The 25275-nt window shown below is 34.1% G+C and overlaps 1 protein-coding gene across 9 annotated transcripts in view; it reads left to right on the top strand.

The window, feature by feature from the left end:
* The window catches only part of LOC117179920 (interferon-induced, double-stranded RNA-activated protein kinase-like), a 262085-nt gene extending 241415 nt beyond the window's left edge, over positions 1 to 20670 (top strand). For all 9 annotated transcript variants that reach the window (XM_033372137.1, XM_033372136.1, XM_033372135.1 and 6 more), the window contains one exon: positions 20344 to 20670. In XM_033372137.1, the coding sequence (XP_033228028.1) occupies positions 20344 to 20562 (219 nt within the window). In that variant the 3' untranslated portion in view covers positions 20563 to 20670. The remainder of the gene's footprint in view (positions 1 to 20343) is intronic.
* The last annotated feature ends 4605 nt before the right edge of the window (positions 20671 to 25275 follow it).

The raw sequence follows: 25275 nt of genomic DNA, 5'->3' as shown, positions 1-25275 counted from the left end.
AGGATGTCAGGTCGATTGGCTCAGATAAAAGATCCGTCTGGATAGTAACGTTCTTATATCAGATATAATCTTAATTTTTTTAAACGGAGCTGACGTGTGTCTATAGAAAGGCCGCCATTTTGTTAAGAGTCCTACTTTTAGGGCAACTTGTGAATGTATAATATAATGCCCGCCATATAATTATGTATGTCTGGTGTAATTTCTATGGGCCACTACGCGCCTCCCATCAATAATGTGCCTTACTATCCACTTTATGTTGATCTGTCGTTTTGAGGTACTCCCCGTGGATTTTGGTCTCCACTGCGTTTCTAATTCTTTTATTGTTTTTGGCCTGGTATTCAAGATCTCTTCTGAGAACAATTTAAAAAAGGTGTAATCGAAATCCGCTTCACATTTAGTGTTGTAAAGCGCAACGTCTCATTTGCTGTTAAAATAGACTCTCAAAACAGAACCATAATTCACTGAATGAGTCTCCTTGATATATACCTGTCGGAATGCGTATTGATCTAGTTCGTCTTGGTTTTCCATAGTCAAATGACTTGATTCTTGTACCCCAAAACATTGTGGCAAGAGTTTAAAAGTTGTATGAACAAAATCTATGTGGACAAATGTTGTAAATTTGTAAGACCTCAAGCTAATAGTCATGTGTTGTTATGTCAAGAAAGTTGAATATGTCATGCACTGTATGCCATCTGCAATTTTATTTGATATTTGCCTGTTGGTAGATATTGCTAGTCTATTGAAAGATATTGAGCGTTTTTGGTATCCTAGATTCTTTTTCTTTATTCTTCTGGCTTGCTCAGTACTGGATCATCATGATCATCATGAGATCTGCCTGTATGGGTTTTGGTGTGTCTCTTAGTTCCTTTAGTGACTTAAAAGTCATTAAAAGAAAGTTCAATCCCGACCGCAACGCAAATGCGAAAACATCTTCGACAGTGTTGAATATTATTATGTATTATTTATTTATATTATTCATATTATTCATGCATAAACAGAGAGAAGAGAGGCGACACTAAGATCAACTGCGGGAAGCATCCAGTAGATCAAGAGCGATGCTTTAGGACCAGGGGAAACATTATCATCCAGGTTTTTCTGAAGTGGAAAGATCTCGCTGAGCTGGATGGCGAGCTTCGTGTAGTTATTTTTCGAAGAGTCCGAACTCTGAACTGTAAATTTCAGAGTGTATAATGCATCGAAAACTGTGGCAGATGCAAACCATAAAACGAAACCAGCGGCTGATAATAAGGTAAAAAGATGAATGAATTAAATTAGCGAAAAAATAGTCTGGGCAAGACATTACGCGTCCCGTATTCAGTGTCTGATTTACTACATAATATCTGGTAGAAATTTCACGGCCAGTGTGCAACAGTTCACGAAAGTTCTGAAATAAGAGCACGGAACAAATAATTATGGTCTGCGTCCCCGTTGAGACCTTAGGACCCCTCAGGGGGTTTCGCATCCTCTCATATTCGGTCCTGTGTTTCATAATGAGTTATTTTTTTTGTTTAAGTCTGAAGTTGTTAGGTTTTTGCGAAATTTAAATTTTATTTCGTTGACAAAAAGGATATATAGTATGTAAGTTAATTTAAGTTTTAATCTTTCGCGAAATCGATATTGTAGTTTTTTACAATTGTCAATAGTTTTGTATTTGAATTTCATATTCTCTCGTTGTTTTTGCACTTCTGATCCTCCATCATTGTTATGTTCTTTCTGAAACAAATATGAAGAGAAAAACCAGAAACTCGCCCGTGTTGTCAATTGTCGTGAAATGTCGTGAAATGTCTTATTTTTGAATCGATTGTTCCTTCAATCGTTTTTTGTTTGAGTTGTAGAATTTCGAATTATGCGTTCCATTGTTTGAGCTTTCTTTCTAAGGTTTACGTATAAATGACCGAGCGATCGAGAGCGAGAGTGCAAGAGAGAGAGAGCACAACTGCATCTTAGGCTACTTATTCGATTACATAGCCATTTATTACAATCTTTACGCTTCTAATCTAACTGACTTCTGTTTCCTTTTTCTTTCACTTCTCTTGTACATCCATTTTGCCATTTTTTTACATGCATTCTGTCATTCTTTCTCATTCGCTCTTTTAGCACCCTCCAACTCCTTAAATTATCCTTCCTCTAATCCATACTCCCATAGAATCTTCACCACATTCTTTTTCCAGCTTCTTTTATCTTACAAACCTCTCTTATATTCTTCTCATACAAGCTCCCATGTCTTCTCCTTCCATTCACATATTTTGCACTTTCTGTTCTCTTTTTTTCCCCTATACATCCCCTCTCTGACCTTGATTCCAAATCTAAATCCTGCTATTCTGGTCCACCTTCTCTCTCCTTATCCCTTTTCTAAATACCTCGGTATGCTAACTCTCTTCTCTTTCCCTCCTTCAGCTTCATCTCAAATTTCCATGCCCTCTCTCCTGCTGCAGTATTCAATTTATCCCCTTGCACTTCTTCTTTCATGATATATTCTGGCGTCCTCCAGTCTAATCCTAGTGTCTACCTTATATACCTTTCTTGTAAACTCTCTTGATCTTTCCTTTTTTTCATCCCCATGTCTCTGCTCAATAACCTAATACCGGCAAAACCAGCATATCAAATAACCACATTCTCCTTCTTCAATTTTTTGTAACCTTCGTTTTTCTATTCCCCATATCTGTTGCATTACCCCTGCTGATAATAGAATAGAAAAAGGAAGAACGCCTCAATCTACTGATTCGAACGCCGATGTTACGTCTACGAACATTGCTTTCATTGCCCCTTTTTCCCTTTTAATCCCCTTATTTACTAAATAGTTCAAAACATATAGGTTGTTTATCACCCCATTCCTATTTATGTCCTATTTCACCCTGTCTGATTTGGTAGCTCTATCATGTTTTTCTTAACTTCTTTCTTCAATCCCTTCGACAAAACAGTTACATATACTTCATACAGTGTTGGCATCAGCGTCACACCCATATAATCTTGAACCTTCTCTCTTTTTCTTTTCTTTATTTTTGGTATCAGTACACCTTCTTTCCATAACTCCGGGCACTCCTCTCTTCTCCATACTCTATTAAACATTATCCATGCTCGTTCCTTTAGTTCCGTCTATCCACATTTCCATACTTTATTTGGAATGTCATCTATACCAAGTGCCTTTCCATCTTATATTATCCCTGACACCTTTTTTATTTCTTCCCTTCTTATGTCCTCTTCCTCGTCTCTTTTTTTACCATATTTGTCTCCTTTCCTAACTTTTCTCTCCACTCCTCCTAGCAAATCCGCCTCTTTCTCAAACCTTCTATTTTCTTTTGTCTTTCTTATGATCACAGAACCCAGTATAATCCTTTTCTCTCTTATATTCTTCAATACTTTTTTATTTTCTCTACTTTCTTAATTTATTTATGACTTCTTTTGTTCTTTCCAATACTCAGCCCACCCACTTATATTCTCCTCTTTGCTAACTTCATTTTCGTTTGTACACTCTAATCCTCTTTTTATTTCTCTTATCATTTTTTCCATCTCCTCGTCCACATTTCCCTATGTCATTTTGATATTTCTTACCTTTTCTCTAAACTGTTCTTTTTCTTGCTTTGGCCAATCCCCTTTTCCTGCACTTTTTGCTTTTGCTCCCTTTTTCCATATTGCTATTACTCCCCCCCCCCCCTCTAATTTCACTATTAAGGGAAAGTGATCTAAATCAACATAATCATCTACCTCTAGTTTCTTGGCCTTCTCTCTTACCTCATCACCCACTATCACATAATCAATTGCCTTTCTCCTGTTCTCACATGGAAATCCCCACCTATTATTAGCCTGATATCTTTTTTATTTTCTTCTATTATTTCTTTTATTTTCTTTTCTTTCATATAAATGTCATTGTTCACATAAACCCTTACTCTCTCTCACTTCTCTCATCCCATCTTTTTCTATTCTACTATTAATCCTTCTTTTTTTTCTTTCATTCTTTCTTATCTTTCTGTTATGCATTCTTTTGTTACTCAATTCACCATTCCTCCTATTGTTCTGCCCTTTTGATTCCTTCTCTTTGTATTTTGAACTTGCTATTTGTAACCTCTTGGTAACCTTACCGTTAATCTTTTCCATCCCTTTTCGTTAAGCCACGTCTCCATCATTATTACTACATCCCTCCATGTCAAATTTCTCAAAAACTCTTTATCCTTTTTCTTCAATACAGCTTTACTCCAGTAACTTATCCTCCATTCTTCCCTTCATGCGTCATATTATTTTTTCTATTTCTCTCAGCCTTTCCTTCTCCGTATTTCCACTATCGAGCCCTCCAAACTCCCGGTTCGAGCTTTCTATTTTCTTTATCTTACCTTGCAGCTACTCTACGAGTTCATTATTATCTTTCTGCTTCTTTGGTTTTTGCTTCAATGACTGCATCCTCTTCTCTCTATGTTCCATGACTTCTACCCATTTCTTTATTTCTTTCCTAAGTTCAACTATTTCCCGCCTCATTTCTTTCCTAATTTTCTCTCCTCTTTTCTCCTGCTTTTCTTGATAAATTCCCATTATATCTATCATAACTTTCCGAATTTCTTATTGATTTATTTGAAATCTTAAGCACTATAGTCCAGGACTATATATAGGGCTTCATGTACAAAAACATATTTCAATTCCAAACGCATGTTATGTCGATCCAAATGGTCTTACGTTCCTAATACATATTATTTAGCTTTTTGTATGAAATTTAACAATTATGCGTTGAATGGATCAATATCAATAGCATTTGTAGTATAGAGAGCAATTATGGGCAATCAATATAAAATTGAATTATCTTGAAGAGAAACAGTATAGACGCTAAAATTCTTCTATCTTCTAAAAACCATATATTAAATCTGCACATTAACTGACCATAGTCAGATCCTGGAGGTAAATAGTATCCAGTTTCCTGAAAGGCTATATATTTAAAAAAAATTTTTTGACCCTTTTCGATAATTGTCTTGTGTTTTATATATATATATTGGAGACCCAGCTGTTGATGCATATTCTAGTTTTAAGCGAACTAGTGAGTTAAATAGTATTTTTATTGAAGTTACTGGCGTAAAATTTCTACATGTTCGCATCAAAAATCCCAATTTGATATTTTCGTAGAATGTTCGGTTTCTTATACTTATTATACTTGTTGCATATCTTCAGTTTTAATGAAAGATCTCATATTATATTTCTTGTGTACCAGCAAGGAAATGTAGGGCTAGAGATGTTTTAATACTTTGGTACATACTTGTCAAAATTTGTGTACAAGATATCATATAGCCAGTCACATGCATTATGTGGATCATTACACGTATACACTGAAGACTAATCTATGTTTAATATTGCAAAATATAGCTGAAAGTAGCCACATTTTTCAAAATTATAATTGACTAATAGAAAATGTGGAGTAATTTTACGTATCATAGAAACAATTTCTTTTAAGGTTACTAGTAAGGACAAAGCTGGGTGATTTTTGTGGGTAACTTTCAATTTTATTGTGATCAAACTCCTTACCAGTTTCCTTATTTGACATCTCCGCAGCAACATAAAAACTTAGATTATTTTTTCTAGTTGAGCGTTCATTTATCTCCCCTATAACATTTCCCATTGTTGTAGAGTTTTCACCACTATTTGTTTCAGTACTCAGATCTCGGATATCTTTCTTCAAACAGTGTACCTCGTCACTCAGGGAATCATATTGGGTATTCAATGCTTGAATATCACTGTTTGTTTGCTCTGAATTTATTCCAAGGTACCAATCGGGTCATTTGTTTGGGATAGCTTCACAATAAACACATCGATACGTACAGTCAATGAATTAACAGATGTTTAATCGGTTTAAAATTTTCTTGTATGGTTAATATTAGATTTTCAAACATATTGTCTAGCGTTTCCACAGTGATTGCTGGTCCAGGAGTTGGTGAATTTGATCTTGATGTCTTACAGCATTTAAAATAGCTTCAATTAGGTAATAGCTTTGCGAGTTTCGCACATCCTAAATGATAGCATGTTCCACATATTTGGCATTTAGTATAGTCATTTATGATTGTACTTGCACAAAACCGACATTTTCGTTGTTTTCCATTCACAGATGAAGCAGGAGTTTGATTATTATTATCCATTTTATGGTTTCAATATTTTTACGTCAGTAATTGTAGTTCACCCAGGATTAACTAAGTAATATCAGCCAATCCTATTTGTTTGAGGAGTTTAATCACAGCTGCTTACCAGGATCTTATCGCAATTAGCAATCAAGAGGCATGAGTCATTATTTAACTCATACTTTTAGATTGTAATTTTCAAATAATTTCTTGCTCTTACGTTGCATTGACTGCAATAAAAGAATTCCATTAAGATTTTAACTTTAAAGAACAACTAGCGTTATATTTTGTACCCATATCTCACTTGCCTACAGTATATAATCAAAATGAAACGTCACTATGGCAGACCTTATATTTTCACCGATAACGAAGAGATTTATTATAGACCGACCGTTTCATAGGCCATCTCGCGTCTTTCCTCTTTCATTTGAACTTTAGTTTCATTTGAGTTTCCTTCATTCTCCTTACTATTCTCATTCTTCTCTAAAAAACTATGCTTTTCCAGCGGCGATCTGAACATTTTTTGATACTTCAAGCTTGAAGCTATATCTTACTTCTCTTCACTGCTTCCCCTCTCCCCTCGATTCCTTTTGATGCAAGCCTCAATCGATCCCACGCTTTTTGCTCTCAATCTCTCCTTTTCTACGGTCTTCCTGTACGTTTCCGTTACATTCCTTTCTTTGATCTATTCTTTCGGTGTACTTAACACTTCTCGCTCTAAATCCGTTTTTTCTCGATGTTATTCGCTTCTCTTGAAATGAATCTAATTCAAACGCTCCCGGCTCCTATCCTTCCCGGCCTCTATCGTTGCGTCCTGGTACCTATCTTGCCTTTCGTCGTCTCTACTCCACCCTGCTAGTACTAAACCGATCAACCTAGTCCTTCCACCCTGTCTCAAATCTAAAACGAAATTGACGTCAACTTCCACACAAATTTGTCTCTATCCTAAAAAATATCTTTATCCCCTTGTCAATCTCACAACGCCTCAATAAATCTCTCACAAACAAACCCTTCTACATACTTCCACAATCCGATCGCCTAAAATTTCACCACAAATATCAGAAAAACTCAGCATCAGCAATTCCCGTTAGCTATTGATCCAACGCCATTTTTGCCCTTGTTTATGTCTAAATATTCTGACCTAAACTTGTTAATATTTCCAACGCCTATGCTGCAGTATCTGTATTTATGATTTCTAATATAAATTGTTTATATTCCATTCTCCAATACTTTTTTCTTTAGGTTTTTTTAATTCATATATAGTTGGAGAATCTGTTTTTCTAATAATAAAAGGACCTACATACTTGCCGTAAAGTTCACCTCCTTCTTTATGCGCTTTGTTTAAAACTTTGTTTACCCTTTTTAAGACCTCATCTCCTATTTTAAATTCCACTGGTCTTCTTCCTAAATGATATTTTTTAGCTTTTCTTTCATTTGGTTGTTCTACATTTTTTGGACTTCCTCTTTTATAATTTTTAACCTTCGAAGTCTGTCTATTTGTCTACGCTTTGAAACTCTATCTCGTAATCGTTTTCTATATTTTTTCTGAGGTGCTGAAAAGGTTCTAGTTAGCGACCTAAATTTAAAAATCATGGGGTAAATTGTGTTGAAGAAATTTTGTTTGTACTTATTACGAACTGCAAATCGTCTATATATGCGCCCTAGGTTTGGTTTTCTTATGGGTAGTATTTTGGTGTTTTCGTACGTCTTATCTCAAATTTTTCCGTTAATTCTCGTAATGTGCTATTCACGAATTCGGTGCCATTAGTCATGAAATTCACATTCTATTGTGAACCTGTTCGCTGTTTTAATTTGTGTAATTTCGATCCATTTTGTGAATAGGTACTTGGTAGCGGACCCATCATATTAGTGAATATACCGTGTTCCACGGTTCTTCGATTACCCTTCTTCCCATCAATCATATGCCACTTTGGTTACTTGGTTTTACTCTTTGAGAAGTTTGGCAATTTTTAACGTATTTGATTACGTCCGAATACACACCTGGCCAAAAGTAATGTTTGGAACTTTTCACGTAAGTTTTTTCTTAGCCTAAATACCCTGTCTGGGTTTCATCGTGGTTTTCCTATAAAACTTGATGTCTCTAGTTTTGTGGTACTACTAATTTTAAAGGGCTTGCGCCTGGTAATAGAATAGATTAAAGTGATTCAGTTCTTTGGGTGTTTTTGTAACTTGTCTAATTTTGGTAGACTACTAGTCACTTGTTTTGTCGGTAAAGTTCGCTTCTTGTTTTTCTACGCCACAAGCTAACGCAAACGCTATATTTTTTGCTAGTTCTCCTGACGTCGAGAAAGCATCAGGAACGAAATTTGACCTACCCTTGCGGTATATTACTTCGTAGTCATATTTGATAAGTTCTAGTGCCTACCTGGCTAATCGTCGAGTCCTTTTTTTAGATTATGGAGCCCCTTCAACGCTGAGAGGTTCGCCCATACTTTAAAACTGTAAACCTCTAGTTACGGCCTAAAGTTTCATATGGCCCAATCCATGGATAAGCACTCATTTTCTAATGCTGAGTTCCGAGATTCGGCTACGTGCAGATTTCTACTAGCGTATGCGATGACGTTGTTTACGCCGTTAATTGTTTGCATAAATACGGCTCCTAATCATGTATTACTCGCGTCTGTTTTGAGTTGGAATGTTTGCGTGAAATCTGGACACGTTAATATAGGTGCTGACGATAAAAGGTCTTTAACTTTCTGGAAAGCCTCATCTTGTCCTAATCCCATATCTTATCTTTTTTCAATAATCTATGCATTATTTCTATTATTTCGGCAAAGTTTCGGACGAATTTTCTGTAATAACTTGCTATCTCTAAAATGCGCTGTAATTGGTTAATATTCTTGAGTTTAGGGAATTCTAGGATTGGTTGCATTTTCTCATAGCCCACTTGGAGTCCATTTTCGTTTAATCTAAAACCGAAGTTTTTAACTTCCGAGCAACCAAAATCACATTTGTCTAGGCTGATTGTTAAATTTGTATCATTTATCCTGTCGAATATAATATGTGAAATGTTCTTCAAAATTTTGAGTCACAGTTACTGTGTCGTCTAAATAACAAAAAACGTTGTTTTTTAAATCTGGAGTGATAATTTTGTCCACTAGTCTCTAGAAAGTGGCTGGAGCATTGGTTAAACCAAGTGTCATTCTTTTAAGTTGGTACATGCCTTTTCTAGGCTCAGTGAATGCTGTTATTGGTTTTAAGTTTTCTTCTAGCGGTATTTGTAAATAAGCTAACTTAAAAATAAATTTCAGAAATGAATTTTGCTGATCTTAAAGTTCCCAGCGTGTCTATCACGAGTGGGATTGGGTAGAGGTCCTTTTTGTAATATGAATGACCTTTCTAAAGTCTAAACAAAATCTATCACCTCTCCCTAGTAAATGATTTCTTTTATTTTAGGGCTTATGTGGTAATATCACTGTTTAATTGGGTCGTGACCCTTTACGTCTATTTTATGTTGCATTAGATGAGTTGCCCTATGTTCTTTTACCGAGTCAATTTTAATTTTATTTTCGAGGTTTTTTTTTTTAATTGGGATTGTTTGCTTTCTTTTAGCTCAACAATACCTTTGCAAATTTCCGCTATCTTTCTGAGATTTATTTGCTGTTTTATTTGGCTCTGTAACTTTTCTATTTTTCCAAAGCTATCACTAAATGAGCCTTGTGTGCTGCAGTTGTCACTATTATGTCGGGTTGGGATACTCTCTAGCTGTTGGAATTTGTTGCTCGTGGGAATGCCTATTAGGGTTAGGCTTAGTAGAATTTTTAGAGGGATTTGGGCTTTTTCGATTTTTGGGAGTACGCTAGGATTTTCAGTTACTAGAGGAATTTCACTATCTTTAACCTTCGTAATGATTTGCTAAGATATCTAATACTTTTTGAATTAATAATACCTCCGAATTTTGCTTTCCCATCATTATTCTTATTTTCTTCACTTCTCATTATCGATTTATCCCTAATATTTACATTTTTCCTTTACTTACTTTTTTGGACCTTAATTCAGGTTTATTTTCTATTTTATCACTAATTATTGGGAGGGGTAAAGTATTTGGATATGCTTTCATAGGATAGCGTGTAGGGGGTCTCCCTGGTAACCATCAAGTTTTGGAGTGGTAAGTTAGGGTCATCCGTAATTTGGGGACTAACCTGAACTTTAAATGTTTAACTTTATTCCCCATTATAATTAGAATGAGTGCTTGCCCAATTAAATTGACGGTTTTTCTTTTCGTGCCATTAATTTTCGCGAAACGGGTTCAAAAATTGAGCCTTTAGAATTCTGATTTTTTTCCAGCAATTCCTTGCCAATGTAAGGGTGTGTGGCACTTATTTACCAAAACATGAAATACCGAATGAAAAAATTTCTAATATTTCTTCTTCATTCGAATTTAGAAATGCTGGCGTTTTATTGTTAGGTTATGTTATTTTGGTCCTAATAACCACTTCCTCAGTTTCCTTGGTTGTATACATTTTATAAGCATTCTCTTTTAGAATGGACCGCTAAACCACAATGATCAGTTTAAATTATTTGTCTTCTTATTCGTTTTTGTATTTGAGTCCTATTTTTTCGAATTAGAAATTATTTTTTCCTTATGAGTCCATGTTAGTATTGTTGCTCGAATTTTTATTTTTACTTCCACTATTCGATTTTTGGGTATTTTGTTCGTTATTATTACTTCCTGAATTATTTTCCGCTTTTTCTGTAGGGAATTTAATCATTGGGTTACTTTAGCCTTGATTCTAGCCGAACGTTATGTGATTACACATTGGCAACATTTGTGTGTAAGGATTACATGGATATCTCAGTTTATTTTTTGTGAATCCGGATCGAAAATTTAATGGAAACCTAGGTTTGAACCTAGGTGTAAATCTAGATCTGTAATCAGGACTAAGATCTTGCTGAAGTTGATTTTGAAAAGGTAATAATAAAAATGCAAATGGTAAAAATGGAAATCGTTTTTTATATTGATTTTTAGGCTGATTAATTAGATTTTGGTTTCCATTTTCATTATTATTTTAATCGATTTTATTTTCTCTTTAATCTTCCTTATTATTCTCAGAATTAACTTTATATCCGTTGTCTTTATGAGGGTTATATTCGCATTTATACTCTGTTTTAGATTCAATTATTTGTAATACTTGAACATGAATTTTGGATTTAGCTAGCTCAGTTTCCCATTCTTTTCCTAAGTCTTCTAATTATTTAAAAGTTCCAAAATCATTACGTTTTATAGGATTTTTTAGGTAAAGTTTAGTAAACACTTCTCTAATTTCTGTTAAGTATGAGCAATTGTCGAAGTCTAATGATGATTTCCAAGAAGATTTATTTATGGAAGAAGAATTTTTTACGTGCTTAATTAATAATGCGTCCAAATTTTCTAAAATTTGGCGGTGGTCCTCTTTATTATTGCCGAATTGATTGAGCTAATTACTTATAATATAAAAATGCGTTCGTATCATGCCAAAAGAAAAATATATAGCGGGAATTAATTTCTATTACTAGTTTCAGTATTATTGCAAGAACACTGACAAGGTTCTTGTGAATTTTTCCTCAAATCTATATGTACGGATTGTCTGTTACGAGAGTTGCTTCTGTTTTTTCTGGTATTAGATTCGATAATTTTCCTTTTACTTTCAAAAGAGCTATAAACTAATGTGTCTAAGCTAAATCTAAAATAGATTGCCTTTTCCTTCTTTCTCAAAAGAATCTTTGCCATTGCTAGTTCATAAATTCTTTATATTCCGCGGTTTTTAGATATTCTTTGGTTTCTAAAATAAAATGTGTATTATTTTGCAGAAAGGAATCGCATTTGATCGTTTCGTTGTTTACTTCTTGCATTATATCTTTTATGGAAAACAGTGCGCCCAGGTATGATAAATTTTCATGATTTAAATAACATGTAGTGATATAAGGGCAAAGGTTCGATTTGGAATTTGTGTAATTTCATTGAAAGGGAGTTAGTTTTTCCTAATTTGAGTTGTTTTTTTATCTTTTTGAGTCAATGTATTCCTTGACCTATTACTAGTCATTACGGTTTCCATAAGTTTTCTAATGAAACCTCTACAGCAAACTTTCGACTTATTAATCGCTTTTTGGCTTGTGCTCGTTTTTTGAGGTGTGAGTGAGACCATATTTCTGATTATTGGTCTCGTGGCATTATTTAAATCATTGTTTTGGATTGTAAGTGCAACGGCACCGTAAAAATCTAAGCTATCGTAGCAACTTTGTGTGTTCGTTCGGTTAGTGATTATTTTTTAGACTGCACCCGATCTGAGTTCCATTTAGTTTTAAATCACGTTAACATTCATATGGATAGGATACCCAGTATGAATATCCGATCCTGTTTCTGAATTAGAAATTCTTATTTCGCTTGAAGAATTGTAATTATGATTTTTATTAGTTATATTGTTGTTGGCAGTTATAAATCATTTTCATAAAAGTATAGAATATCGTGGACACAGATAAATCAATTTTTGCATATATAAATCACAGGTACATATATGCCAAACAAAAATAAAATAAATGTTGCAGGTAAATTCAGGAAAGTTGCAAAAAATGTGGACGAATAGCGTGCAAAAGTAAATTTTCATTAGAGTCGAAGTCAAAAGTAATAAAGAAATTTGTTAATTTAAATTTGTGTGTTTTCGTCGCCAGGTTTAAAAATTGAAAGAAAATGGGTGGGATTGTACCAAAATCCCACCCATTTCCTTTCAGTTATGCAGGTATTACAAGGTAATGCCGAGGAGGATAAATGGAGAGTGGAAAGCCGAGGAAGTTTGATACGATAAAAGGCATTTTATAAAATATAGAAGTGGTTTATTGGTAAAAATAATGAAAAGAAAAAGAGGACGCTGTAACAAAAAAAGACGTTGAAGGGAGTTTCGACGATTGCATCCGGAATACTCTGTAAAGCCAGTCATCCTGATCATTGTTACTGCTAAATTTTCACTGGGTCGTTCCGAGTCCTCAGGTTGCCGGGAGCGGGTGCAATTTTGTAGAATGGCACCCGTTTCCGGTAATATCCACCAGTTGTCCTAATGACGAACCTTAATTATATTAAAGCCATGAGAGTGACAACTGCATAAGGACCATTTGAAGTTGGCACCTCGAATATGTTATTTCAAATGTACCAAAGTGTATTTATTCTTATTTATATTATTTATTAATATTTATCTATTATTAAAGTTTATTATTGAAGAAATATGATTAAAACAGTTCAAATTCGCATGTCTTCTATTGTATTTATTCTTATTTATTACTATTTATGTGTTATTAAATCTTGTTATTAATGAAATATTATTTAAGGGGTTCTCCTGGTGTGAATCGAAAAAAATCGTTTTTTTTCTTAGCTTGATCTTTCACAAGTCTCTATAAACATTTGCACAAAATTTCAGCTATGAGCTCCAAATATTTCAGAAGATATATCTAAAAATGCATGGACCTGCTACTTGGATGCTCTTTCCGTTCCAAAACTGTAAAACGTGTTTTCTCAAAATCATTGTTTTGCAATTTGTGTACACGATTACGTGGAAACTATTTGACCTGTCGACTTGATTCAAACTTCATTTCGTAGATTATTGAAAACCTTTCTATATAACCCACAGTTTTATGCAACTGTAATTGTTTTTCACAATTAAAATCAAACAAAATCATTAAAATTTTGAGTGAGAATTCCATTATTGAGTTCAAAACGTAAAAAAACAAATTTATTTTTGGTTTCCACTGGGTAATTGAGGTTCATATAGAGTAAAGAAGCATATAAGCTAAAAATAAAAACACAACTTCTGTTTCAGTTGAGAATTATGGACGCTATCGTGTACGCAATCGGACCAATTTTTCAGCGACACGCTTCAGTTGTCTTTAGATTACTCCGCCATTTTCTAACTTTTTCAAGTTTTTTTTTTTAATATTGTTAAAAAGTTGCCTCAAATATACCTATCAAATAAACTGTCTATGCCACTTTCTTTTCGTAAAAAAAAATTTCGAAAAATCACCTTTTTTCGAGCTTTTACACCAGCAGACCCCCTTAAACTGGTCAAAAATATTGCTTCAAAACATCGATGGTCGTCGCCCACTCGCCTGGCTGACCAAGTACAAGTTCCAAAATTTTCATTTGCGTGCTGCCACAGCTGATTTGGTGGAAGTACCTCTCATAGATAGAGGTGGTGTTAGTTCAAATCTGGCTTGTAATTAAATTTTGGTGAACTTGTTTTTTTCTGTTTTATACCAAATTTGAAAGAGTTAGTTTGAAAAGGGAATATTTATCATTAAGTCGATACAGCAGATACTTGCAGAAAAAACTCTTCTGATTAAATATATTCTAGTAGGATCGCGTCGTCCGTCGCAAATCCTAAAAATGTCAAAAATTCATGTAGCATACATAACGGCAAAAAACAGAAATCAGCGTATTGAAACGAGCAAAAAACATACCTTCAAAACATTAAAGGGAGCCTCTTACTGGCCTGTTTGAACATGTACCACTTTCAGAATTTTCACCTGCTTACTGTATTAGCTGAATTGGTTAAAGCTCGTCTCGTGAATAGAGGAGGTGCCGTAACAGATTCTCCTATAATGAAATATATTATAATAGAGTCGCTTCGTACGCCGAAAAGGCCAAAAATAGCAGAAATTCTTCCAATACAAATGTTATATTAGAATTTTTTTCGTATAATTTTGAAGTATTAGACTTCTTTTATGAAAATGTGTACGTACAGTCTGTACAACAAGAGCGAGTTCTCGATTTTTCGAAAACTATTAGAGATTTTTAAACTTTTTTAAAAATTAAAAGTACTCTCGAAGGACTACGGCGCTACTACCTAATAGATACTCCAGTCCCCGTCGTAGTCCAGAATGGTCTGGCACCTTTTCGGCATGGTTTCCACTCATTTTTCAGCGTAGTCCGTTGGTAATTCTTGCCATATCTTCCTGATTTTTTGTGAGAGCTGTTTCAGGGTGAACACACGTTTTCTTGCAAGCTTCCTGTTTAAAACACTCCAGACATTTTCGGTTGGATTCGCATCGGAAGACTGTGATGGCCAGTCCAAAGTTGTGATGCCATTTTCTGTTTTCCAGGCGGTGCAGAGACGGCTTCGATGTTTCGGACCGTTATCTTCTTGCAAGATCCAATCGGCTGTATCGGCTCCAACCATCTTTGTAGCAGACCTTAAAAGACCACGTTCATATATTTGGAGCATTTTCTGAGCATTCAAATTCTCGGTAACGACGGTGTTTTATTGGCTTTATAACGCTCAATCCATTTCTTCACGAACCATTTCGACTATTTGATGTATTTTGCAGCGGCTGTATAGGACATAAGTGGTCCCTTTGGATGGGTACACAAGAAGACCGCTTCAAAACGTTTCGCATACACAGAACTCATTATGACTCACGTCTGCTGTCTCGGACGATTGGAGCGATACTGAATCAACTTGGTAATTGCGCCGCAGTCCTTTGAATGTAGTTTCATTAAAAAAAAAACGTTCAAAAATCTCTAATAGTTTTCGAAAAATCGAGAACTCGCTCTTGTTGAACAGACTGTACCCTTGAATTTAGTTAAAATGCAATTGTATCCTAATAAATATATTTTGATTGTGCTATACATTTTATATGGAAAAAGATTAGTTATATATTGCAATTAAAATTTATAGCCCATGACTGATATAGTTGAAACCTTTTTAATATTTACCAATAATAATAACAAATTGATTGCATTCCTTTTATTTTTTTAAATACACTATTATTTGACTAGAGTAAGTTTTTAAATGATAAAGAATATTTTTTAGTTTCATAGATTCGCTAGCGCCTCCCTCACGATTGTTAATTTTCTCAAACAGTAAAATTCTATAATATAATACTCTTTTATTTCCTTATTATAATATTTTCTGTTTTTATAATATATGATATAGGATGCAAGTCCAGTAGTTTCCACTCGTGGACTGATATCATGACAATGTAGACTGCTGCTCAAAATTGTTTGAAATTCTTTATAGTTGACTTCTTGTATTAATCGTTTTCATCTATTATAAATATATTCCTGGTAAGGGCTGACATGACCAAGCGAAAGCTTAAAATAAAATAAAGTTGTGACACAAAAACTACTAGACGTTGTAGGTCGAAATCCGTCACTAAATCGACAAACCATATCTAAACTTTCTAGTGGACAAATCGAACATGAATTTGAAACCAATTATTATTCAGTTATAAAACATATAAATTAATAATTCAAATAGTGTAGAAAATATTTAAAAAATTATAAGAAGGCAGTAGTTGAACCTTTTTCTATAAATGTTTTAAAGGAAATGAAAGTTTCAAAAATGCTTATTTCTTTATTTTTTTAATTGAAATGAAATAATATACATATCAGTTTCAAATTTTATGCTTTAGTTATATTTCTATAGAATTCTGAGGGAATATTGCTCAGACTTATTGTAGGAATACTCGCTCTGATACTTCAAATATCTCTGTAAAATATTCCCAAAATCTTTCAGTTAAATCTTGGTGGAAAATTGTCATGCAATTAAACAGAATTTCCTTTCAATAATTGAAATTGCCCGTTTTGGAATGTTTTTAAATGTTTCTAAAAAACTATTTACAACTTTTACTAGATTGGGAATTACTTTCAAAATTATGTTCTTTAATCATTTTTGTACATATGCAATTATACAAATGTCTGCTATATATGTATTTAAAAAGAAAAAAAGTCAAAAAATTCCATATTTATCAGTAAATTGCCTTTTTTCGGCGCATAAGTAGACAAATGGCTGAATGTAAAAATTCTGAACTTATGAAGCCGTTTCTTTTGCTTTTGAATATAATAAAGATAAAATCGTTAATACAACGTAAATATCACTTGAGAAATCTTTATCACTGTCAAATAGTATTCAGGAATTTTTGTGAAGAAGTAAGTATTTTATTTTATTTTAGAAATATTACCAGAATGATATTTTGTTTGAAGAAACCCCGAGAAAGAAAAGGTGGATGACAGAATATACATTTGGCATTGTCAAAAATTAAGTTTCAAAGATTTTGCGAATACTTGTTACAGTTAAAATAGTCTTAGAGCTAATCTTACATTTCCGAATGTAATTTCGACTCTTGTCTGAAAATATTTATTCAAGAAAATTTGGCACTTTTCGTGTTTGAAAATTGACTCTATCTTCCTCTAAGCATTCGGTAGGGAGTATAGCGACCAAACCCGTAAGGGCGACAAAGATGATAGCAAAGTACTCTTTAGGGACGCATTATGTCTCTGTCGTAGGTACTCATTGCGATCATTACAAGCTCTGCACCTTTCGCTGTGAACTTCTAGACCCAAAATGCGGTCACGGTATACTAAGTTTGGTCCTTCCACAAGTACTGATCTTATAAATTTGTGTGAAAGTTTCTGTACTTAGAACATTTCGTTTATAAAGACATTGGAGATTCAAAACTCCGCGCATGTCTTCACGGGGTGAGAGTCTAATAACGGAATAGATGAATTGATATGCAAGCTCCTCTGCATATGGATAATCTTAGGCCCTAAAAAGACCGAAAGCTCATTCTTTGTCCATTGAACCATCCCAATCGAGGAGTATAGAACCGGGAAGGCAAATATGTTAGTCGCAGATATCTTGTTCAACGGCGACAAATTTTAAGACCAAATATGTCGAAGAAGATGCTTGTATCTGCTTAGGAGAGACTTGTTCACTGATGATGCGTCGTCCTGAATGCGGCTTTGATGCATGTCTAGGTATGTATAGGTCTATCCAGTATAAGTATAAGCTCAGGATCCCCCCTTTGGAAGTTGACGCTGTTGGTTGTCAAACGATAACTTTCATGTAAGTAGTTTTCAGCCTTACTTAAATAAGTAAACTTTTGATTTTTAAATCTAGAATACTTATTTCCATAACTTTAACAATGCGCAACAACAAATTTGCAAGATTATTGAAGATTGCCTATGGTTCTAAGTGACCACTTTAACTATTTAAATCTGTGATTTGGAGGTTAAGGTACTGATAGCTGGATGAATATCCCACCTCGGCCGGAGCACTTTGCCTCGTATTCAATTTTTTTAAATAGTATTTTTTCTTTTATATCAAGCGACGTACTTTTCTAGAGTTCAGAACGACAAATAAACATGACGTCTACCATGGAGGCAGTACGAGTGATGCCTGCCAGTGTTTAACGTCGTCCTCTAGTTAATGCCTGTTAACCTGTTTTCCTCGTTGAAACTAAGCAGGTTGTAAAAGGTTCATCACGTGAAGTAGCCATTTCCTTCACAAATATCCGACGATGTACCTAGATGGTTTGCCACCCCCCTTTTGTCTTGAGCAATGCATAAAAAAATAAGAAAGTACAAAATAAGGAATTAACAAAATGGATTACTATTAATTGTTTTTCGAATCCCATCGCCTGGCAAGTATAGTGATTATTGTCCTTTAATCTGACTTCCAAATTCTGACAGGTTACGAGGCTCGTCTACTAACGATTTTTAAATTTTACTAAATTCTAAACTATTAGTACAGTTATGTAAATTAAATTAAAGAAGCAAAATAATAATTCATAATTCAAGTTTCAGGTGAGTAGTAGTTGTGCAAACTCACCTATCTCTTTCCGTAAGAATGCAGTGGGAATTGGAGAGGAAAGATTTCGTGAGTTCCCTCTCTCCTAAAAGTCGCATCTATCTGGTCGACTTCGACAGCTCGCTTTGAAAAATTTCACTTTTTAGAGTAAGCCCCCTTTCTTCGGAGCACGTCACATATAATCATAATTTAAATAAAAAAAAATTAATTAGCAGTATTTATAGATAATTGTCTACTCTACAATTTAAGTAAATGCGTGTACTAGAAAAAACAGATTAAAGTTAAATTGAGACGAAGATGTAGCCAAGGGGCCGTCGTACGAACACAGTTTAGCGGTCCGTATCTTTGTGTAGGCTCGAGAAATATGAATGAGAACAATGACTGACTACGGCCGACTACGATCAAACATCCTGATCAAATAATTTTAAAAAAATACTTGATCGTTTTCTATTATTCAGTCGTATGTGAGAGATAAAGCGTGCTGGTGATAATGTTTCAGACAGGGAGTGTTTGATTATTTTAAAAAATTCTAGTTAATTTCATGTCAGTTTTGCGCCAATATTCCATTTAAAGATTTCGGCCAGACAATTTTTGTGATTCGGGACAAAATGCGTTAATAATAATAATAATAAAATGAACACAATGGAACACTAAAAAAGTTAGGATGTAGATAATTATGAAAATCCGGTTTTTTTCTAAAAACTGAGATAATTAGGTGAACGCGGGAGTTTAGGAAAATCTTCATTTAGGTGTTACTTTTCCCTAAATTCCTAATTCAGTCAGGAATTTAAAAAACTTTCAGATAATTTTTCTATACTCCTAGACTATTTAGGTATATAGAAAAATCTCAAATTTAAGTATAGATTTTGTCTTTATTCTGTTTTATATTTAATTTACAGTTTAAAATCAAAATAAAATTTTTATCATTCAAAACCTTTATTGCGAAGTGATTTTCAATAGTTAAAAAACGAATTTGTTGAATAAACAATTTTTATTGAATCTCTTTAATTAATTTTATGAGTAACAATCTTTTCTTATTGGAAGTATGCTCAAGCACCAGATTTGTCCTGCTGCAACAAATAATTGATATATTTTTATTCAATTAACAGAAATTGCCTCTATTTATAAAAAGTACTTTAAGTAGGACTCAATCAATGAAAAATTTAATTAGCTTTCGAATTGGGTTTTGAAATCTTTCCAACATAATTTCTCGCCGAGAAATTCACGAGAAAAGAGAGGAATGTTTTTAATACATTTTTTTAGTGGACTAATAATTCTAAATATTGTTCCTAATAGACTCAATGACAGCTCTAGGAATTCCGAGAAATGGCCTGAAAGTATTCGAAATTCCTGAATAAATCGTGAATTTAAAGAATAGGCATTATCCTCCCAGCAAACATGGTTATATACTAGTTTGTACGTGTAAAATAACAGATTGTAGTAGGTTACATAATTAGTGACGCACAGACTTGACTCACTAGTATGACATCTGCCAATACATGAAACTTCCACTGGCTTCCAGTGGAACTGCAGTAAATTACTCATATGGCCACGTCTCGCGGCCGTGAGATGGGTGGCCACTGATGTGTGTATGTGTTAAGATGATATTCTAGTTTTAATTAAACAATTCAATGCCATTGAAATTACAGTTGTGGAATTTAAAAAATGATCTTTTTCAGGCGGTTGTAGTGAGTCGACTTCTCCAAAAGGATCCTGAAAAACGTCCTTCTACTGGTGAACTACTAGGAGAATTAAGTGTAGACAAAGATTCTACTATAGCTAAGCTTCAGCATGAGAATAATGAAAAGAATAACCTGATTGAAGAGCTGCAAGCTAATATAGCAGCCCTGAAAGAAGAAATTATAAGGCTGGAGGCATTATCAAATAATCGTACTTAATTTTGTTTATTTCTTTAAATTGATGATCTATTTGCTATTCTCAGATAGTTCAATTTATTTCGATCTATGTTATGAAAGAGTAAGTAAATTAAATATAGGTCGCCCAAATTTTTTTCTATTTGCAGCATTTCTTTGCCTTTATATCCAACCATTACATTATTATTATCAATTATAAACTTACCAATAATTGTATTGTTGGAAGCTTTGAGAGTACAATACACAACCTCTAAAACCTAGATAAATCTAACTTCATTGACGACCTGACAACATATAAATGGGAAAAAAATAGTTTCGCGCAGAATTTCAATACTATTTAACTTTAACTCGATTAAAAACCGGAGCAGAAATGAGAATGAATGGGTTCTATTATGGCGGGTTGGTTTGATCCCGCAAGCGTGTTTCTCCGGACTCGTCACTTTGTGCTAAAGCACTCTCAAATACCTTGCAAAAGCTAAATGAAGCCAAATCCAACACAACAGGGATTTGTGGGATTTTCAGTAAAACGATCAGCTTATCACTTCCGATTATTTTTCCTATCCTGCACATGTACAAGTCCTCCCTTTAGATTGGAATATTCTCTGATCCATGGAAAATGGCTGTTATTCGACAAATTCCAAAAGTTTCCAGCCCAACCTCTTCCTATTATATCTGCCCTATATCCATTCTAAATCCAACCACTAAACTGTTAGAATGGATTGTTTAGCACCAGTTAACGGTTTAAAGAAGAAAAATTACAGTGGTTATCCCACACGCTTTCTACAAAGCATTTGTTATGCTGAATCATCACCGCTTAGTACTTCTAATACCTTTTGAAATATAAAACACAGTTGTCAAATGGCTTGCTTCTTACTTAAGTAATCGATGGAAGAAAGTAACTACTAGCAAGGATTAGTCATCGAACGGGGCTGGATTCAGCCGAGGCGTCGCTCAAGGTTCCATCTTTACCTCTATAGTATTCAATGTATATACTTCTTATCTTGAAGATCTACTTAGATACTGCAACTAATTACTATAAATATGCCGATGATCTCAAATTATATATTTCGTGACCTATTTCCTCTCTGGACAGATTGCTTAGTTTGTTACAGGAAGATATTGATTATGTGGCCCATTGGGCTTGGAACATGGATTATTTTTCAACCCTGGTAAAACAAAGGCATTTGCCATGGGACCTTCAACACCACCCTCTTTTGAGAAATTAGCCATCCTATCTCCATTACAGGGTAATGGACTTAAAATCCTCTTCGCTGCATTAATTTCGGATCTGGGCCTGATAATAAATTGAACATTGTTTTGGAAGGAGTGCATGTTTGAAATATCTAGGTAGACTTTTCAAGTCGTTCGCCAACTTATTAGGAACGAAATGCCATTTCCACCATACTCGAATTCTCCTCGTGAAAAGCTTCATCATTCTGCTTTTTTATCACGGTTGTTTAGTATATGATGACACTATTGATGACCTTCACTAGAAAATCGAGTGTTCCATTAATGCATGCATCAAATTTATGTACAATATTCATAAGAGTAAACACCTAACACAATATAGAAAAAAGCTGAATTTCCTAACGTAGCCAAGAGAAGACATTTCTTTATAGGTAACATGATGTAATCAATAATGAAAAATGAAGCTTCCAAGTACCTTCTCAACTCCTTTAATTTTATAGACAAAAAACTTCCTTCCTTAATCCAGGTGTTGGGTGCCAATTCTAATTTTTGAAATTAATAAGAAAATCGGCACAAATTTAAAACAAAAAATAAAAAAAGTTTATTTGAAGAGTGAACTGTATTTATATTATTTGTAGTTGAGGACTATTTACACTAAAAGTTTACATTTTATGCGGTTGTGCTGACTCCATGCAACGAGCTGCATCGGTCAGCTGTGAGAGAGATGTTCTCTTGAGGAGGGATAATGAAAATCTAGCTATACAATGAAATGGACCCAATGTCCCTTAGCCATGTGAATGTGGCACGAAGCCGAATTCGGTTGCCTTCGGAGATTTCCGGATGCCTGTATCGGTTCCCGCGTGGAAGCGACCCTTTATTTCCGATCGCAGTCGGAACAAGGCGAAGTGAAAAATCCCCGGGCAAAACCCACGAGGATGACGCTCGGTATTTAAGGCCAGGGGCGCCTGGTTATCCTGAGAGTACCATAAAAAATCATAAACATTAGACACCTAAGAGTTACTAGAAGGATTAATTCGGTAAAAGTCTCTAAAATCGTCCTAAATCTAAGTCGGCCTTGTCGTAAATAAATCTAAATAAGGAAATTGTAATGGTTGACATTTTTTTCTGATAATAAATGCCTTATGGAAACGTCCTTCTTTAAAATATAATATAAAGAGTAAAAGTTTTCCCGTTCGTATTACATTTTTCGAAATATAAATATTGTTCAGGACTTAACATGCTGACCCCCTTGAACTATCAAAGTTCAATGAAAGAAAATTGATTACATAAATTCCGTAGTAAAAGTCTAGGGCGTTGGAGTCTTAAAATTAAACATATTGTAATTCGTGAAACAAAATAGTGTTGAAATCGTGTAACTCAGTATCGATGTTTAGACTTTCGATGGATACAATATTCTGAAAATAAATTCGAAATAAACATGATGTAAAAGAAAAAGTTAAGATTTTACGTATGTGACGCTAAGAAGAAATTTACGTATATTAAAGTTTATACATACGGACAATACAAATTTTCGTACTGCCCAATGATCAACTAAACTGAAAATTAAAGTAACATCGAATCTCGAAATTGCGACGACTTACATGAGTGCTTAAAACAAGTGCAGATAATAATATAGTTAATAAAACAACACTTAAAAATTGAAATAAAAATTTGAAAATTTAAACGAGACTTCAAGTTTGAAATGGTACTTGGAAATTGAAATGGAAATTTTCAATCGACACAATTAATCGAAAATATACGAAGAACGATATGTGATACGTGGTATACATATAAATTTGTGATAAGGCAAGTCATTTGTTCCTAAAATTTTACAAAATATTGATTTTGAAATCTGATCTTTCTCGAAATGAAATTCGAGGGAATTAATTTTCTGGAAAGTGTTACGTAGAAGTATTTTTATTATTAAAATTGGAATTTTGAAAATATATCGATTAGTCTTTTGGAAGGCTATTTTGGCTTGAACTCTTCAAGAATCGAAAAATCATGCAATATTCTAAAAGTGTAACAAAACTATAATGGAACAGAAATGTAATTGACCTGAGCATAGAAGCTTATAATAAAATGTGATTTGAAATGTAGATTTTTCTCAAATTATTTTCGAATGAATAATATTGCTAAAAGATGTTATCTGCATAATCGTAAAATTATGTTTATCATTATCGAAGTGGAATTTTTTATTTGAAACGTATTTTTGAAGACCGTTTTCGATTCAACTTCTCCAGCCCTTATGTGAGCAACCAACTTTCTCTACGTTGAATGGAAGCGGGTACGCTGGTACCCACATCTGGTTTCTTTTATTTATTGAATTCTAATATGATTGAAATCAACTCAAACCGATTTCATTTAATAAATAAACATAAATAGAAACTATTTGGGTTATTTCCATGACATATAGATCGGTAGAGATGTTTTGAATGGAGATCGGAGCAGAGGTTTTGAGCGCACAGCGGATAGCGCACGGTCAGTTTTCACGTACATCATCGGCGTTGAATCTTTTTACGTCAATTGAGTAAAGGATTATGTAAACCTTTTATTAAAGACCGCTCTTCGAACAATCAAATAATGCGCTACTACTTAACAAAGAACTCAATCGAGGACATGCTCGGAGTTCACCTCGGTCCTGTGCCTCCCGCTGAAAGAGATGATGAGCTTTGAGATAGTACTGTCAAGTTAAAAGTAACAGGCTCTTGTCATCTTTTTTATAGATTAAGAATCAAAAGGCGCATGAATACTAGAATGAGTTGCGTCAAGTGTAAAAATCGTGTATGCGATGAACATTCATCCACAAAAGTATTGTGCTCCGACTGGTTTGAATAAATGTAAAATTATTCCTTTTGAGCATGTAAATTACTAATAAATCATTTACTTTTTATTAACAACTATTGAAATTATTTATTCCTTAACCTGCATTATATAATTATCGTATACATTATTTACAATACCCATTTCCAAATAAATAAGTCACTTTTCTTCTAGTATGTACCCGGGTACCCGGTTGCCCCCCAGGGCTGCTTTTTTCAATAGCCGAAGTTTTATACATGTAATATAGCCAATAGCTTTTTAAAAGCCAAATCGTGTGGTTCCAGAACCTTAGGCCGTAAAAAAATGGTTTCAAAGAGCTAACGATAAAAATGTGAGCTGGTGGGTACCCGGGTACCCAGTTGCTCACATAAGGACTAGAATCGGCGGTTCATGAAAAGTCATAAAATTGTGAGAAAATAAAAAATGAAATTCTTTCTGTGGATTACGGATTCGTAAAACGTCCGGTGATGGCCCAAAAGCACTTGGTTTCCTGCAAGACAGTAGTTTGGCCTGACAGGCGGTGATTTGAGTATAGAAGTTCATAAGAAAGTTCGTTAACTATTATGTTCATAGCTGCTGGTGTAATCTTTGAATTTGGCGACAGACGAAAAGTTGATAACTAACAGAAGAAGATTTTTATAGACCGATTGTCTATTCTACTGAGTTAAAAATTTTAATCGTTCGTGTATGGATCTAGAATCAATATAGATTCGGTCGAACTCTTTT

The sequence above is a fragment of the Belonocnema kinseyi genome, chromosome 9 (assembly GCF_010883055.1).
Source record: "Belonocnema kinseyi isolate 2016_QV_RU_SX_M_011 chromosome 9, B_treatae_v1, whole genome shotgun sequence".
Taxonomy (NCBI): Eukaryota; Metazoa; Arthropoda; class Insecta; order Hymenoptera; family Cynipidae; genus Belonocnema; species Belonocnema kinseyi.
The sequence above is the reverse complement of the archived record's forward strand: the minus strand, read 5'-3'. Positions and strand labels throughout refer to the sequence as shown.